At 44.5% G+C, this 16,303-nt stretch overlaps 1 protein-coding gene across 1 annotated transcript in view; it reads right to left on the reverse strand.

The window, feature by feature from the left end:
- Window positions 1–450: 450 nt before the first annotated feature.
- Window positions 451–16,303, reverse strand: part of LOC108159412 (protein vestigial-like) — a 32,297-nt gene continuing 16,444 nt past the window's right edge. Inside the window, exons 3-8 of the mRNA XM_017292656.2 lie at window positions 12,289–12,736; window positions 11,239–11,574; window positions 1,776–1,867; window positions 1,362–1,561; window positions 1,225–1,286; window positions 451–1,149 (exon numbers count right to left, since the gene is read on the reverse strand). Of these exons, the coding sequence (XP_017148145.2) occupies window positions 1,100–1,149; window positions 1,225–1,286; window positions 1,362–1,561; window positions 1,776–1,867; window positions 11,239–11,574; window positions 12,289–12,736 (1,188 nt within the window). The 3' untranslated portion in view covers window positions 451–1,099. The remainder of the gene's footprint in view (window positions 1,150–1,224; window positions 1,287–1,361; window positions 1,562–1,775; window positions 1,868–11,238; window positions 11,575–12,288; window positions 12,737–16,303) is intronic.

Here is a 16,303-nt window from a genome sequence, read left to right on the forward strand (position 1 = left end):
GCCTGGCTAAATGGCGTGGAAAGCATTCACATTCGACGATTATGAAATTAGTGTTCTTCTTTTATGATTCTTATCTGATTTGAATTCGTTGGTTAATCAGTATGAAATCATTAGCCAGCAGATTTGAGATGCCTGGGTGGGATCCCTATGGCAGCGGCATCTTATTGTATTGATGTGGATTATACTGACTTCCAATGATTCTATTGACTGAAAGAAACCTATGACTATCAGCCTCAAGAATAAAGGACTAATATTTCCAGCTCCACGAGTAGGTTCATCTTTATTTACTGTTTCTGATGGATCGATAAGTCCGATAACTCCGACTGCGACCGATACTTACCCCCCATTCATTAAATAAGCGATAGCCAGGGGATTCAACAATTGAAACAAACTTTATTCTATGATTGTATTCAAATTTTGTTTGATTTCTTTTATTTTATTATCTCATTTTATTGCATTTTTTGCTTTGTTCTTTTGTTGTTTTCCAATTGAATTTTGTTAGCCTAATTTGTGGAAATTGCAAAAATTGAAGTTTTAAACAAAATAAACTCTAACTTTGTTTGTGTCTTTAAAGTTATGTTAAAGTTCACGTTAACTATACAAGAAATGTCGTTTATTAAATGTTATCAACGCAGGCTTCGAGTACAGTACCAATGCACTCGTGTATTTTTATACGTATAAGTATTTGTATATTTATTTATGTATAGAGTGTATATGCATTATATATATGTATTTGTATATGTATATGTATAGGTATGTTCCAACTTGCTGATATGGGATGCTAAACTTACAAAACCAAATTACTCTGAAAACCCTATGCTTAATGCGCGAAAAATTTTTTACAATTTGTGTGTAAAATGTACGAATTATATTTAAACATTAAACATTATGGTAAATTTAAATTAAATTTCGATATCCCGTTGTATTGTTTTGCTCACACAGAAACACAGACTGCAGGCTGCTTAAGAAGCGGTTCCAGAGCCCGACTGAAAGTCTGGCTATTTTTGAGGGGCCTCCACCTCCCAATCCTTAAGATCATGAGAGCTGGATTCTTTCAATCGGAGTTTATACATTTGCTATTCCACCTTCTTCGGTCCACCTAGAACCAGTAAAGATCCTTCGACGTCTCCTGCACTTGAGCCTCCAGACCTGTTGGGAAAATAGAGCAGAGCGTAAAGGGATTACTAAACTTGGTCGAGGCGCGTCCTCTTTCGATCCACTCACCTGCCATTGTGGGATAGCTGGAGTACTCGAGAGCATGGGCCGTCGGCTGGTCGTGGTGGAGTCTGCAAAGAGTTGGGGAAAGATCAAGACAGAATGTTAGCCGCAGTTGCAACAGCCGCATCGATTAGGGGTCGCACCTTGAACCGTGGCTCGCGTACTGCTGGGGCAGCCTGAGCAGGCTACCGTATTGGGCCATATTGTGGTGGTAGGCGTGTGCGTGGGCTGCGTGCGCATGCGCCGCATGGGCATAGGAACCGTAGTGGGCCGCCGCTGCGTGCGGCACCCATGGATCTGTGGCATAGCCAGTGTCCGTCGCCGAGCCATACAAGTCGGTCACCTATGGCAGGGAAATAAGGGGAGATGGAGATCGAATTACAACTTATTTAGAGACAAAGCAGCAGTGAGCTTCGACTTCGGCCTCGGTTTCGGGCTGGAGCCCTTGAAGCTCTAATTGCATCACGTATTGCAGTTAATCGGTTTCGGCTTTGGCTTCGGCCTGGACCTGGGCCGGGGCCTCCTTCGCAATTCTAGCGCATTGTTCGGGAGCTTACCTGAGGATGTGTGGGCGCGGGTATGGGGTGCACGTAATTGCTGTTCCAGAACGATGGTGGGAAGTTGCGAGTCGACATGGGGCTCTGGCTTTCTGTAAGACACGAAACGAGGGACAAAAATATTTATAGTTGTAGGCTATTTTTTGTGTAACTTTCTACCAAAGTTCTTATTTAACATATCAAATGATTTGGAAACCTGTTTTGAAAACAATAATATATGTATGTATGTATCTTCAACCTGTTTAAACTAGAATTGGTAGAGGAGTCCTACAGGTGATCTTTTTATAGGGGGCATAGCTTCTAGGATATTTCTCTAGTCCTCTATCACCCCGTCCTTTCAGTGCGATTAGAAAGAATCAAATATCTTAAACCCGTTTCTACTCGACTTTCAAGTAGCTTCAAGTCCTCTTGGGGCAATTTCCATTCACTTGCCGGAATGATTAACTGGCAAAGTGCGACAAAAGAAGTGGCAGCATCCCAAGCCCAAGGCAAGTCATGAGGGGATTCGGGATTGGTTGCCAGCTTCCTCGCCTCGACGACGGCGCCACGGCTTGTTGCAAATAACTGAGCGGAATGTTTTCGGTTGTCGCTCGTTGTCGTTGTCGCGTTGTTGTTCAGGATCATCACTTGTATTAAATGGTTGTAAATCTACGCATTTATGAAATCGCACGACGCCAGCAGTCGCAGCAGCAACAGCAGCCAGGGACAGGCAGAAGAAAGACATCTCCATTATGTGTAATGGAGCTCCCTCTGGTCCCAGGCCACAGGCCCAAAATAGCTACCGAGGAGGGGATCGGAGCCGGCCAGGACTGCAATTGAGGAGAATCCGAGGGAGCCTGATACCAAAAACTTGCATAGGCGCATTTGCGTTGACAACATTCCAAACTCAATTCGAGAGAAAACGAGGGGGAACGTTGTGAGTTGCTGCGGACACCGCAACTCTACGGTTATACCCGATACTAAGTCAGTATGGCTCTCCTCCGGCAGACGCCGCTAATATTAAACGACACGACAAAGAGTGCGTGCGAGAGAGACAGAAATCAGTCTGAGCGTGACGTCGGGCGCTGCGTAGCCACTGCAAATTGATTTACTCCTATTGGCTATAAAAATGATCTGATCTGATCCAGATTCAGCAATCTGATAGATATGGTCATTATCTATGATTCTGCGTTTTTAGTTTTCTCGAATCTGCAATATTGTGGATGCAACAGATTTTCGTCCTTTGTGTGGGCGGAAGGGGGTGGGGCGAAATTTTGAGATACACGTTTTATAGTAAGATCTAACAGGAGTGCGGATACCAAATTTGGTTACTCTAACCTTAATAGTCTCTGAGATTTTTGAATATCCCCAGATTTTCGTCCTTTGCGGGGGCGGAAGGGGGTGTGGCGAAGTTTTGAACCAAACTCGTCTCGGTCCGATATATTAGGAGTGTGGATACCAAATTTGGTTGCTCTAGCTTTTGTAGTCTCTGAGATCTAGGCGCTAATGTTTTACTCTAAGCAAAGCCGCCTATGCTACGTGTGTGTTAGAGAGAGACAGGGCGAGAAAAAATGAAATTGTTTTCTTGATGCTGGCTATAATAATAATACGATCCAATTCAGATTCCGCAGTCTTAAAGATATGGTCATTCTCTACAATTCTACGTTTTTGGTTTTCTCATTACTTTAAAATTGTGGATGCCACAGATTTTCGTCCTTTGTGGCGGCGGAAGTGGGCGGGGCGAAGTTTTGAAATGTTTTTGTAGCAGTGACATATCACAGAAGTCTGGATCCAAAACATCGTTGCTCTAGCTCTTATAGTCTTTGAGCACTAGGCGCTGAAGGGGACGGACAGACGGACAGACGGACGGACGGACAGACAGACAGGGCTCAATCGACTCGGCTATTGATGCTGATCAAGAATATATATACTTTATGGGGTCGGAAACGATTCCTTCTGGACGTTACACACATCCACTTTTACCACAAATCTAATATACCCCAATACTCATTTTGAGTATCGGGTATAAAAATATACAACAACTGAGGGAGGAATCGAGTGGAGTGGAGGCTGACTGCACTGAAGGATGTGGATGTGGATGTGTAATGTTTGTGCTTCGATGCCGTCGCGAGTTGACAACTCTGGCCGGCACGTCTGTGAGTGTGCCATGCATGCTGATGATGCGGTTGGATGCCGCGTGCCTCAGCTCCTCCCTCCGATTGCGACTGACTCCCTTGCCAGAAGTCGTCATTCAGTCCCACATCGCTGCTGCCATTCACTCACTCGCTCAGCTGAAACCGAGGAATGTGCAAACAAGCAAACTGCTAAAGATATTTTAGATATATCTGCTGTTGCCTCAGTCTTAGTCTCAGTCTCAGTTTTGGTGAATCTTGGCTGGCTCTCCACTCGTCGTTAGCATTTCACTTTCATCTTCAAAAGCGAAAGCCGCTGCCCGGCTACCTCGCTGACTCTCTCACCTTTCACCTTTATCCTAATGAAGCCACCAGCGACATGGCCAGCAATTTATGGCCCGATAAGGTCCGATCGCCAACGATGAACAGACAGAGACGGCTAGAGAGATGGAAAGAAAGGAAAAGATTGTCCTAGAAGACAACCAAGTGGAAATAGCTGTGCGACCCCAGCAGGGTCTTTGGGCCTCTCTTGCTGTTTCTGTTTCTGTATCGGTTTCGGTTTCTGTATCTGTTTTGTATCTGTTCTGTTTCTGCGGCTGTTTCTGGGTCTTTTTCTGGTTGTGGTTCCCCTGCTGCAGCGGGTGCCAAGGAATTTTAAATCGAATTCTTGAGGCATCTAATTAAATACTCCTCGTAGCAGCCCAAGCACAAAACAGCACCGAAAGGGAGCAGATGAATCGAGTGTTTTTGAGAAGCGATACGAAAACGAAAACCAGAGAGAGGCAGAGAAAAGTCCAAGCGTGCCACTTAGTCTCAGTCTCACTATCACTATCTCTCCTCATCTCTGTCTCTCTTTAGCACCTGTCCGTGTGCCGTGTGGCAGGGTGTGGTGTGTGCGGAGCAGTTAATTGAAATGCATTTTTAAATCGTAATGAGGAATCTATGCGGCATTCGGCATTGCCACCGCCAGACGAACCGCAGCACCGACAGCAGCAGCACCAGCAGCAGCAGCAGCAGCATCGACCGCATCGCATTCCGGCGACATTTCATAGCACATTCCAACCAGATACATATACAGATCTGTGTATATATAGCAGCAGCACATTGCGATAAAAAATCTATATTAAATGCTGAAAAGTACGAATGCAAATGGGCATCGGTGTGCGTGTGTGCCCAAATAGACAAATGACCAAAATGAACTTTAAATACCATTCAGCAGCCTCGACTCGACAGAGAGCACTACTACCGAAAGGGACGCCAAATGAAAACAAAAGGCAAATGTGAAATCAGCGCAAAAATAAACAACATTGTTTTTATATGTATATTTAACAACTTGAATTTTATTTAAGGGACAGTCTATAATCGGCAATGTGTGCCACTGTGCAGTGCAGAAGCACAGACAACGCGTATGCAAATGCCAAGAGCACCCTGTTACGGGAAGAATATATGGATCACCCTGCATAATGGATTACCATTAGCGGACCAGCGACTAACGATATCGATTATAGCTAAAGCTGCAGTGCAACTCTGTTTCGATCGAAAGTAGGGGTCACATACGAATTCGAGCTATAGATCTTCAAATTCAAATTATAGATCTACAAGACGCAAACAAATTAAATATAGGTTTAAAAACCCCGGCTGTACCTCTAAAAGGTTTGATTTTGTTGAATCACAGCTGTATATGTGCACATATATTATCTGCCGATCTGCCAAATTGCATATCGTTGGGATTCATCTAAACTCACGAAAACAAATTGGCATTGAAATAATTCACTGGTTCTGTAGAATTTAAATATAAATTGTATATTTCAGCATTTAAACACTAAAATCGTATTAGATAAATAGTCGCTGGTGTGTCTCTGAATTTGATATGAATTTAGAAGGGAAGAAAACTCATTTACCGTCAATTAGCAGCCGAATGAGCACCAGGATTTGTCCAATTATCGCAAACCGAACAGTAATTGAATGGGAGCTGAAATTTGCACAATCAAAGTGGAAGTTGGAGAGGCGGAGGGTTGGAATGGCAGCCACAGAACGTCAATAAAATGCCAGGTTTAAGAGCAATTCGCGGTGGGCGAAGGAATACACCGCAAACTGCTCGAATCGGGGGATGGAGAAACGGTAAAGAGATGTAGAAATACTGTTAAGTGGGTGGAACACGTACGGAACATTAGCATAGGGACTGCCGACACCTGCTCGGAATTCAAATGAGAAGATAATTGATTGATTGAGCAATGGAAATGTATTAGCACAAAAGATATAGATACGAGACATGTTCTTTGAATTTCAAAAGGAAGACGATCATAATGGAACTTCGCCTTGCCACTGACATCTGTCTCAAGGAAATCGCATTAAAGGGAAATAGCAGCACATATTAAAAACGAGGGGGAACGTTGTGAGTTGCTGCGGACACCGCAACTCTACAGTTATACCCGATACTAAGTCAGTATGGCTCTCCTCCGGCAGACGCCGCTAATATTAAACGACACGACAAAGAGTGCGTGCGAGAGAGACAGAAAATCAGTCTGAGCGTGACGTCGGGCGCTGCGTAGCCAGTGCAAATTGATTTGTTCCTTTTGGCTATAAAAATTATCTCATCTGATCCAGACTCAGCAATCTGATAGATATGGTCATTATCTATGATTCTGCGTTTTTAGTTTTCTCGAATCTGCAATATTGTGGATGCAACAGATTTTCGTCCTTTGTGTAGGCGGAAGGGGGTGGGGCGAAATTTCGAGATACACGTTTTATAGTAAGATCTAACAGGAGTGCGGATACCAAATTTGGTTACTCTAGCCTTAATAGTCTCTGAGATTTGTGAATATCCCCAGATTTTCATCCTTTGCGGGGGCGGAAGGGGGTGTGGCGAAATTTTGAAACAAACTCGTCTCGGTCCGATATATTAGGAGTGTGGATACCAAATTTGGTTGCTCTAGCTTTTATAGTCTCTGAGATCTAGGCGCTAATGTTTTACTCCAAGCAAAGCTGGCTATGCTACGTGTGTGTTAGAGAGAGACAGGGCGAGAAAAAGTTAAATTGTTTTCTTGATGCTGGCTATAATAATAATACGTTCCAATTCAGATTCAGCAGTCTAAAAGATATGGTCATGCTCTACGATTCTGCGTTTTTGGTTTTATCGTATCTTTAAAAATGTGGATGCCACAGATATTCGTCCTTTGTGGGGGCGGAAGTGGGCGGGGCGAAGTTTTCAAATATTTTTGTAGCAGTGACATATCACAGAAGTCTAGATCCAAAACATCGCTGCTCTAGCTCTTATAGTCTTTGAGCACTAGGCGCTGAAGGGGACGGACAGACGGACAGACGGACGGACGGACAGACGGACAGACAGACATGGCTCAATCGACTCGGCTATTGATGCTGATCAAGAATATATATACTTTATGGGGTCGGAAAGGATTCCTTCTGGACGTTACACACATCCACTTTCACCACAAATCTAATATACCCCAATAATACTCATTTTGAGTATCGGGTATAACAAGCCGACAGGCAAAAAGTATACGTAAGCCAGAGAGGAGACATATGTATGTACTTGTAGTATTTATGCATCGTATTTATAAGATAGACGGATAGGCAAAACAGACAGGCATGAACAAACGAAGCGTTTATCTTCATTAAAGGAGGTAACTAATTTTGAAATCGAAAGAACAAGCGAGTGGCAAGTGGCAACTTGATTTATATGCTTTATTGTGCGCCTGTTCGGGTAGCACTCACATTCACAGACATCCCAAGGAGGGGAGAGGAGAGGAGACGAGTGAGTGGATTCTTAAAGTGTTTATGTTTTGCTTTTATGCGACTATGCGTATGCCAGCATAAATTCAAATATTTACGAGGGGGAACGTTGTGAGTTGCTGCGGAGACCGCAACTCTACATTTATACCCGATACTTAGTCAGTATGGCTCTCCTCCGGCAGACGCCGCTAATATTAAACGACACGAGAAAGAGTGAGTGCGAGAGAGACAGAAATCAGTCTGAGCGTGACGTCGGGCGCTGCGTAGCCACTGCAAATTGATTTGTTCCTTTTGGCTATAAAAATTATCTGATCTGATCCAGACTCAGCAATCTGATAGATATGGTCATTCTCTATGATTGTGCGTTTTTAGTTTTCTCGAATCTGCAATATTGTGGATGCAACAGATTTTCGTCCTTTGTGGGGGCTGAAGGGGGTGGGGCGAAATTCTGAGATATACGTTTTATAGTGAGATCTAACAGAAGTGCGGATACCAAATTTGGTTACTCTAGCCTTAATAGTCTCTGAGATTTGTGGATGCCCCAGATTTTCGTCCTTTGCGGGGGCGGAAGGGGGTGTGGCGAAATTTGGACACGAAACGGTCAAGGTCCGATATCACAGGCGTGTGGATACCAAATTTGGTTGCTATGGCTCTTATAGGTTCTGAGATCCTTGAACTCATATTTTGCAATTGGCAAAACAGACCATGAAACCTGTGTGTTAGAGAGAGACAGAGCGAGAAAGAATGAAATTGTTTTCTTGATTCTGGCTATAATAATTATACGATCTGGTTCAGATTTCACACTCTAGAACATATGGTCATCCTCTACAATTCTAGTTCAGTATTCTTGTATCGTCGAAATTGTGAATGCCACAGATTTTCGCCCTTTGTGGGGCGGAAGTGGGCGTGGCGAAGTTTTGAAATATTTTTGTAGCAGTGACATATCACAGAAGTCTGGATCCAAAACATCGTTGGTCTAGTTCTTATAGTCTTTGAGCACTAGGCGCTTATAGGGACGGACAGACAGACAGGGCTCAATTGACTCGGCTATTGATGCTGATCAAGAATTTATATACTTTATGGGGTCGGAAACGATTCCTTCTGGACGTTACACACATCCACTTTTACCACAAATCTAATATACCCCAATACTCATTTTGAGTATCGGGTATAAAAAGGATAAATAATTGTTGAGTAAAATTAAAACATTTTTTAAGGGACATGCACAATGGTTAACATTCCGAAATTAACCACATTGAAATATTGTCTCAGTTTTCGATGAAAGGTTCATACTTCTGATTTTTTCCCTTGCCAATGGAAAAGGTTTTATCGCCCACGCGAAGCATATTTATGCTTCGTTGATGCTAATAATGCTAATCAAGAATATGGTATATACTTTATGCGATCAACGAATTTAATGTACCTCTGTACTCTTGGATTAAAGGGTAACAAAAAAAAAATGTTCCTTAAAATTAGCAACTATTGGCAACTTAATCCTCCCAGATCAAGAAGATACATAAATCGACTCACTAGTATGCATACGAGTTAGTTGACGTCAAAGGTTTTTCAAGGCAGATTGTCGAACAGGACAAAACACACCCTAATCGAAGTGGGAACCCACATTTATAATTTGTATGGGGCGAAATTTTGAGATATACGTTTTATAGTGAGATCTGACAGGAGTGCGGATACTAAATTTGGTTACTCTAGCCTTAATAGTCTCTAAGATTTGTGAATATCCCCAGATTTGCATCCTTTGCGGGGGCGGAATGGGGTGTGGCGAAATTTTAAAACAAACTAGTCTCGGTCCGATATATTAGGAGTGTGGATACCAAATTTGGTTGCTCTAGCTTTTAGAGTCCTTGAGATCTAGGCGCTAATGTTTTACTCTAAGCAAAGCCGGCTATGCTACGTGTGTGTTAGAGAGAGACAGGGCGAGAAAAAATGAAATTGTTTTCTTGATGCTGGCTATAATAATAATACGATCCAATTCAGATTCTGCAGTCTAAAAGATATGGTCATTCTCTACGATTCTGCGTTTTTGGTTTTATCGTATGTTTAAAAATGTGGATGCCACAGATTTTCGTCCTTTGTGGGGGCGGAAGTGGGCGGGGCGAAGTTTTGAAATATTTTTGTAGCAGTGACATATCACAGAAGTCTGGATCCAAAACATCGTTGCTCTAGCTCTTATAGTCTTTGAGCACTAGGCGCTGAAGGGGACGGACAGACGGACGGACGGACAGACGGACGGACGGACAGACAGACATGGCTCAATCGACTCGGCTATTGATGCTGATCAAGAATATATATACTTTATGGGGTCGGAAACGATTCCTTCTGGACGTTACACACATCCACTTTTACCACATATCTAATATACCCCAATACTCATTTTGCGTATCGGGTATAAAAATAGTTTTCGCAGGAAAAAGATGGATGGAAATGGGAAGACCGTATGAGTTTTTAATCAAATTCAATACGAATTTCACTCACTCAAGCAAATCCCTCAGGCGTGCTGTGGAATGCATCGATAAATGGTCACTCATCCCAATAAAGCCCGCCTGAGCATAAATCAAACAGCAGCACACTTTTCGCATTGCATTGAGAGCGAATGACAGTGCTTTTAGTTAGAGGGAGCACACCTGTACCCAGTTCACCTACTGTTGGGGTGAACCTTTTACATGCGTGTCTTTTACATGCCTTACATATCCTAGAAATATTCAAATGTGTACCAACACTCGTCAGAGGTTTTCCAGGCGCTCATCAACTTGGGTTTTAGTAGCACTTGTCATATGTACTTTAAAGTGATGACAGGCAGTTCCACGTGCGTTTTGCTCTCATTTAATAAACTTTTATACGGTTTGAGTGACTTTACCTACCTACTTTACCTATCGTTAACTTTTATAATCCAGCTGTTTAACACAATATTACTCGTACTTACTCGTATTAATTTCATCATGGTTATACCCCCATTATGCTTGGGCATCACTCAAAACTTGTTATACGGTAGACCTCGAACCGTATAATAGTTTATTATATGAGACCAAAACGCAATAGAGGAAGCCTCGACTCTACCACAGCTATCACATTTGGCATTTCTAATTCTCTCTCTCTCTTTTTGTACTGCTGTCGAGAATAATTGAATATTTTTTAATAAAATTTCACTCAACGCTTGTTATACGGTAGAACAATTATGGTAGATGATGAGAGAAAAGCGCAGTTAGTTGACATTAGCGAGAGCACTTGTGTGGGCTGATTAAATCCCTCGCCTCTCATTTCGCCCTACCTCCCACATTCCAGAGGCATAATTTGCCCGCTGTAAATTTCCCGCGAACATTTTAATAACTTAGCTGAACTTTTTCCATTTTTTCTGCGGCTGCTCTGTTTTTCACCTAATTATACACGAGTGCCCCCATTCGGGGAGCAAGTGAGGCACGGCTGCCGCTCACATACGGCAAATCGGGGCAAACAACCAAACTGACAGCCGAGACAAGTACATGACACGAGCGGGTCTTTTGATCAGAGCTACAGGCTCCCCACTGAGGCCGGAGATGGAGGAGTGAGAGCTGGGAGAGATGGATGATGCCTCGTTCTCCTACCTTTAGTGTCCTTGTTGTTGTAGTTGAGGGCTCGGGAGAAATGCTCGTCGACCACGCTGGCCGTGTCGCCCGAGTAGTTGGTGAATACAACGCAGGTGGCAGACAGATACTGAGCTTGCCCATGGCTATTGCCGCCGACCGGCTGTGGGGCATCCAGGGTCGGCAGTTCCTTGGGTATGGCGCCTGTAGCCGTTCCGCCCGCCGATGATGCACTCACTGGCGCACCGCCACCGTGCAGCGAGTGGCTGTGCGCGTGCACGTGGCGGGGCGAGTCCGGGCCGGAGGAGCAGGATGATTCGTTGTGATGCTGGTGCTGTTGGGAGCCCACCAAGCGTGCTGAAAAACGAAATCGGAGAAATATTTCACAATCATTGCGGATAATGAACGGGGTTTATAAAATTTGATATCATTTATTGAATGTTAACTGGTTTGGAATGCGAGTGCCCGGCCGTAATTCAAAGAATTTGTAAAGTAATTAGCGCGAGTGTGGAATGGTATCCACTGTTGCTTTCTCTCTCTCTTTCTATGAATGACGTTGCCAAAAAAAATACTGCTATGTACATATACATATATCGATATCTAGATATTGGCTTGCAGGACTCCACTAAAGCACCAACATCGAATGAATGCGGAACGGCTTTTTAGCTTGAAATTCCAGCGTAATAGAAGAAAGGGTTGTGCTGCTGAGGGGGCCATAGTAGATCAGTTTTCTCAAGGATCTTATAAGAATAATGAAGACAGAGACTAAACGGATAAATGCGTGTGGGCGTGTTAGATACTGTTATCTGAACTATACCGGCAATTTTAGCCAGATACTAATGTAAACAAGCGACAGACAGAGATCGAGAGAGAGAGAGAGAGAGTCTTTACTCTATCGATTCGATTCTTTGTTTCCCTTTTATTTAGTTCTCCGATTGAATTTTTTTTAAATTTCCCATTTAGCTGCGTCGAGTGCCATTCAAATTCTTTGAAATTGCAATGAATCATCCACTCAAATAGGATGTATCGCATTCGCATACATACTCGTACATAGATTGCGAGCTTACTCACCTTCAGCTTCGCTGCGTGGCACGTTGAGATCCTCTTCTTTGGTTTGATGCGTAAGCGTATGCGGGTGCGGGTGTGATTGCGTGTGCGGATGCGTGTGCGTGTGTGTCCGACTGTGCAGCGAGTGTCCGGCGGCTCCACTCAGGCCAGGACTCATGCCCAGCCCGACGCTGCCAACACTACTGCTCCCGGGCACATTACTACCCAGCAACCCACCGGCAGGACCACCGACTCCTTCGCCCAGCTGCAACCCGGAGGTGCCGACCTGATTCGCTGCCACGGCAACTGCCGCTGCCGCACTATTGTGGGCCGCCGCCGCAACCGCCGCTGCGGCGGCATTGGCGCTCACCGAGGGCGGAAGAATGGGACTGCAGGGGGAGTGGGAGCTGCCAGAGGCACTCGATGAGGCGGCCAAATTAACGCCCGACGGGGAGTACAAATCCTGATTGAACTGCAAGCATGATACAGGGAGAAAGAGAGAGATTTTAGTGGGCTTTATACGTATTTTTCATAGAAGCTAACACATCTATATAGAAACCTATATAATCTATAATCTATAAATATCTATAAGTATGTTTAATTGAATTGAGTACACGCTGTATATTCTATAATACAACAAAAATAGACATCTTTCGAGCAGAACATCATTTAAACAAAGGATAGTCCTTATGTCCCTAAGTTTAAACTTCTAAACTCCTAATGTTCTCAAATTTCATGTATTGTATGTACCTATATTTCTGGCGTCAAAAGTGTGGGGTGCCTCCCCGTTGACGGCCCCAACCTCTCTCGTCGAACAGAGGTGGCAAGTAATGAGTTATGAGACGCGATGCAGCAAATTGAAAATGACACAATACGGAAATTTATGTTGATGGAAAATGCGAGTGAGGCCATTAAATTTACGACCGTACGGCGCATATTATCACGGAGTCATCCAAGGTTGTACCACAGCCCCGGAAGATGGGGGCTGGGGTGGCCGAGTGGAGTCACGGCTAAGGCGATAATCACGCCGCAATCTTCCAGCTTAGCGGAGTGTCAAACATAATGCGGCGCTCCGAACGATTTACGAGCAGCACCTTTGGCTGTCGCCGTCCCTTTCTAATGAGCCCATTAGGGGCACTGGCACCCCTCCTCATAAGTGGCCGATATAACCCCTTTGTTATATCGGTGCCCTTGCTTCATGCAACATTTGCCGCCGAAAATGTTTTTAAATTTAACTGTGAACTACAATCCAAGCGAGAAGACCCTTCTGGCCCCAGTGGCACTACACTCTAGTGGCGGGGCACATGCCAATTATTATCGCGTCTAAGGGTTAATAATGGGTTAACCAGGCACGAACCATTTGGAAGAGTGCATCGGGGGCATTGACAGCCAGCGGAGGCATTGATTTAAGTGCAGCAGCCAAAGGCGTGGGTTGGAGTGGGTGTATCGCAGTGTCTGGTGTCTTGGAGAGGGGCCAGAGCTACGACTTGCTGTATTTGAAAGTTTTCAACCTTAGATAAAAGCGCTGACTCACCAGAAGGCTAAGGAGCCCATTTTTTGGTGGCTTGGAAATAGATACAATTTGAATTGAGACATGCCGACGCGCAGCGATGGCGGGAAACACTTGATACACAGCAAATATGCCCCTCAGATCGTGTTTCTGGATCTATCACCTGGCTTAAGCACATAATCAATGCGTTCCGCCTTATCGCCCAACACTATCAGCGACGACACGACGGCAGCAGGAGCGGCCTGCCTGGCTGATCGTCGCCAAATTACCCAAGTGGGGCAGACGAGGATGCCCCAAGTGCAGTAGCCCCCGAGGCGAGGCTGGGCAATGCCTGCGAGAGATACAGATACAGAGTGCGTATCTGTATCTGCTGCAATGACCGTCTGTTATTAGGTGCAACGATATTCCGATTATGCTGAGCGGTCAACCCACCGATCACACGGCATAAATCACCAAAAGAGAGCCCGTGGCCCAGACCCTACGGCACAGAACAGAGACGAACCAGCGACAACTGCTGGAGGTTGACTTTTTGTTTTGTTTTCAAATTTTTCGGGGTTCCTTGGGTCTCCTCTCGTTATCTGATCGCAGCTGTGTCGGTTGACAAAAGGCCCCAGGATCGGGATGGTTGTGGTTCTGGGCAAGAGCATGGGGATGGTGCCCAAAAGCGATCGGCAAGAACTAATGGCGATACACACAATAAACTAACAGAACGGGAACGAGATCGCCAAGGTTTTTGTTTGTTTTAGTTGCCCCAAGGGGCAAGTGAGGAACAAAGTTTCGACGGGAGGACAAAATTGTGCGTTGTCCGGCTGGGCCTGGAGGTAGCCCACAGCCAAATAAACCGGTCATCCAGCTCAGCTTGAAGCTGCTGACTCAATCTGCGATTGGCTGCAGAAGACCAGAGCCCAGACCCGAACACAGACCCAGACCAAGACCAAGACCCAGACCCTGGCACACAAATCCAGCTCGAGGGCCCGGGTTTATCTCTTATGGGCAACTCTTTATGGGCATGCAAAATCATAGAATCAGAATCGTGTCGTATCGGTTACTTACATAAAAGGCCAATTTCGATTTGGTGCCGCGGCCTTGTATAATTGGAACTTGCGACACAAGAATTTCTTTGTGAACCAGCGACAGCAGCCAGAGCAGAGTCCGAGTCCGAGTCCGGCCAGACACTGACCAATAGCCCAGCCCTGGGTTCGGGTCGGCCCGAATCGCCTGGCCCCAGACTCCGCTCCGGCTCTGAGGGAGCCCTTTCTGGCATCGTGAGAACTTTTCTGTACTTGTCACAGAAATCACAGCGAAATCTTCGAAATCAATGTTAGCAAAAAACGAGGGAAAAACTTTGTGAGTTGCTGCGTACACCGCAACTCTACATTTATACCCGATACTTAGTCAGTATGGCTCTCCTCCGGCAGACGCAGCTAATATTAAACGACACGACAAAGAGTGCGTGCGAGAGAGACAGAAAATCAGTCTGAGCGTCAGTCTGCGTTTTTACAGACAGACATGACAGACAGACAGGGCTCAATCGACTCGGCTATTGATGCTGATCAAGAATATATATACTTTATGGGGTCGGAAACGATTCCTTCTGGACGTTACACACATCCATTTTCACCACAAACCTAATATACCCCAATACTCATTTTGAGTATCGGGTATAATAATACGAACGAACAAAGCCCACATTGACCGATGGAATTCCATGAAATGTTTCTCTTTCTTTTACTCGTTTCTGCCTGTAGGATTTTTATTGATCCGGGTGTCCCAAATCGATTTCCGTTCTGCGTGAATTCTTATGATTTGTTAGAAGCCTCTAATTATGCAGTTCGAGCAGGCCGAAACAAATTGATTGAAGTCGCGAAGCAGTTACGTTGATTGGGTGAAGATCAATCAGGTCGAATCAGCTTTGAACGGGGTACTTGTGTGGCGAAAATATGGCCCATTTCTTTTGATAGTCGATAGTCAAAGAGTATAGGAATAGATTGGTAAATACTTTTCAGAATTATTTAAATGACACAGAACGTTCCAACATTAACAACAACATTTGTTTCCGATTCATTCATTTTACTTTCTATAATTCAAAAGATTAATTCCATTTAGAGCTGAGGGGTCGGACTTTTTATACCCGATACTCAAAATGAGTATTGGGTTATATTAGATTTGTGGTGAAAGTGGATGTGTGTAACGTCCAGAAGGAATCGTTTCCGACCCCATAAAGTATATATATTCTTGATCAGCATCAATAGCCGAGTCGATTGAGCCATGTCTGTCTGTCCGTCTGTCCGTCCGTCCGTCTGTCCGTCCCCTTCAGCGCCTAGTGCTCAAAGACTATAAGAGCTAGAGCAACGATGTTTTGGATCTAGACTTCTGTGATATGTCACTGCTACAAAAATATTTCAAAATTTCGCCCCGTCCACTTCCGCCCCCACAAAGGACGAAAATCTGTGGCATCCACATTTTTAAAGATACGATAAAACCAAAAACGCAGAATCGTAGAGAATGACCATATCTTTTAGACTGCTG

This window comes from Drosophila miranda (genome assembly GCF_003369915.1).
Source record: "Drosophila miranda strain MSH22 chromosome Y unlocalized genomic scaffold, D.miranda_PacBio2.1 Contig_Y1_pilon, whole genome shotgun sequence".
In the NCBI taxonomy this organism is placed as follows: domain Eukaryota; kingdom Metazoa; phylum Arthropoda; class Insecta; order Diptera; family Drosophilidae; genus Drosophila; species Drosophila miranda.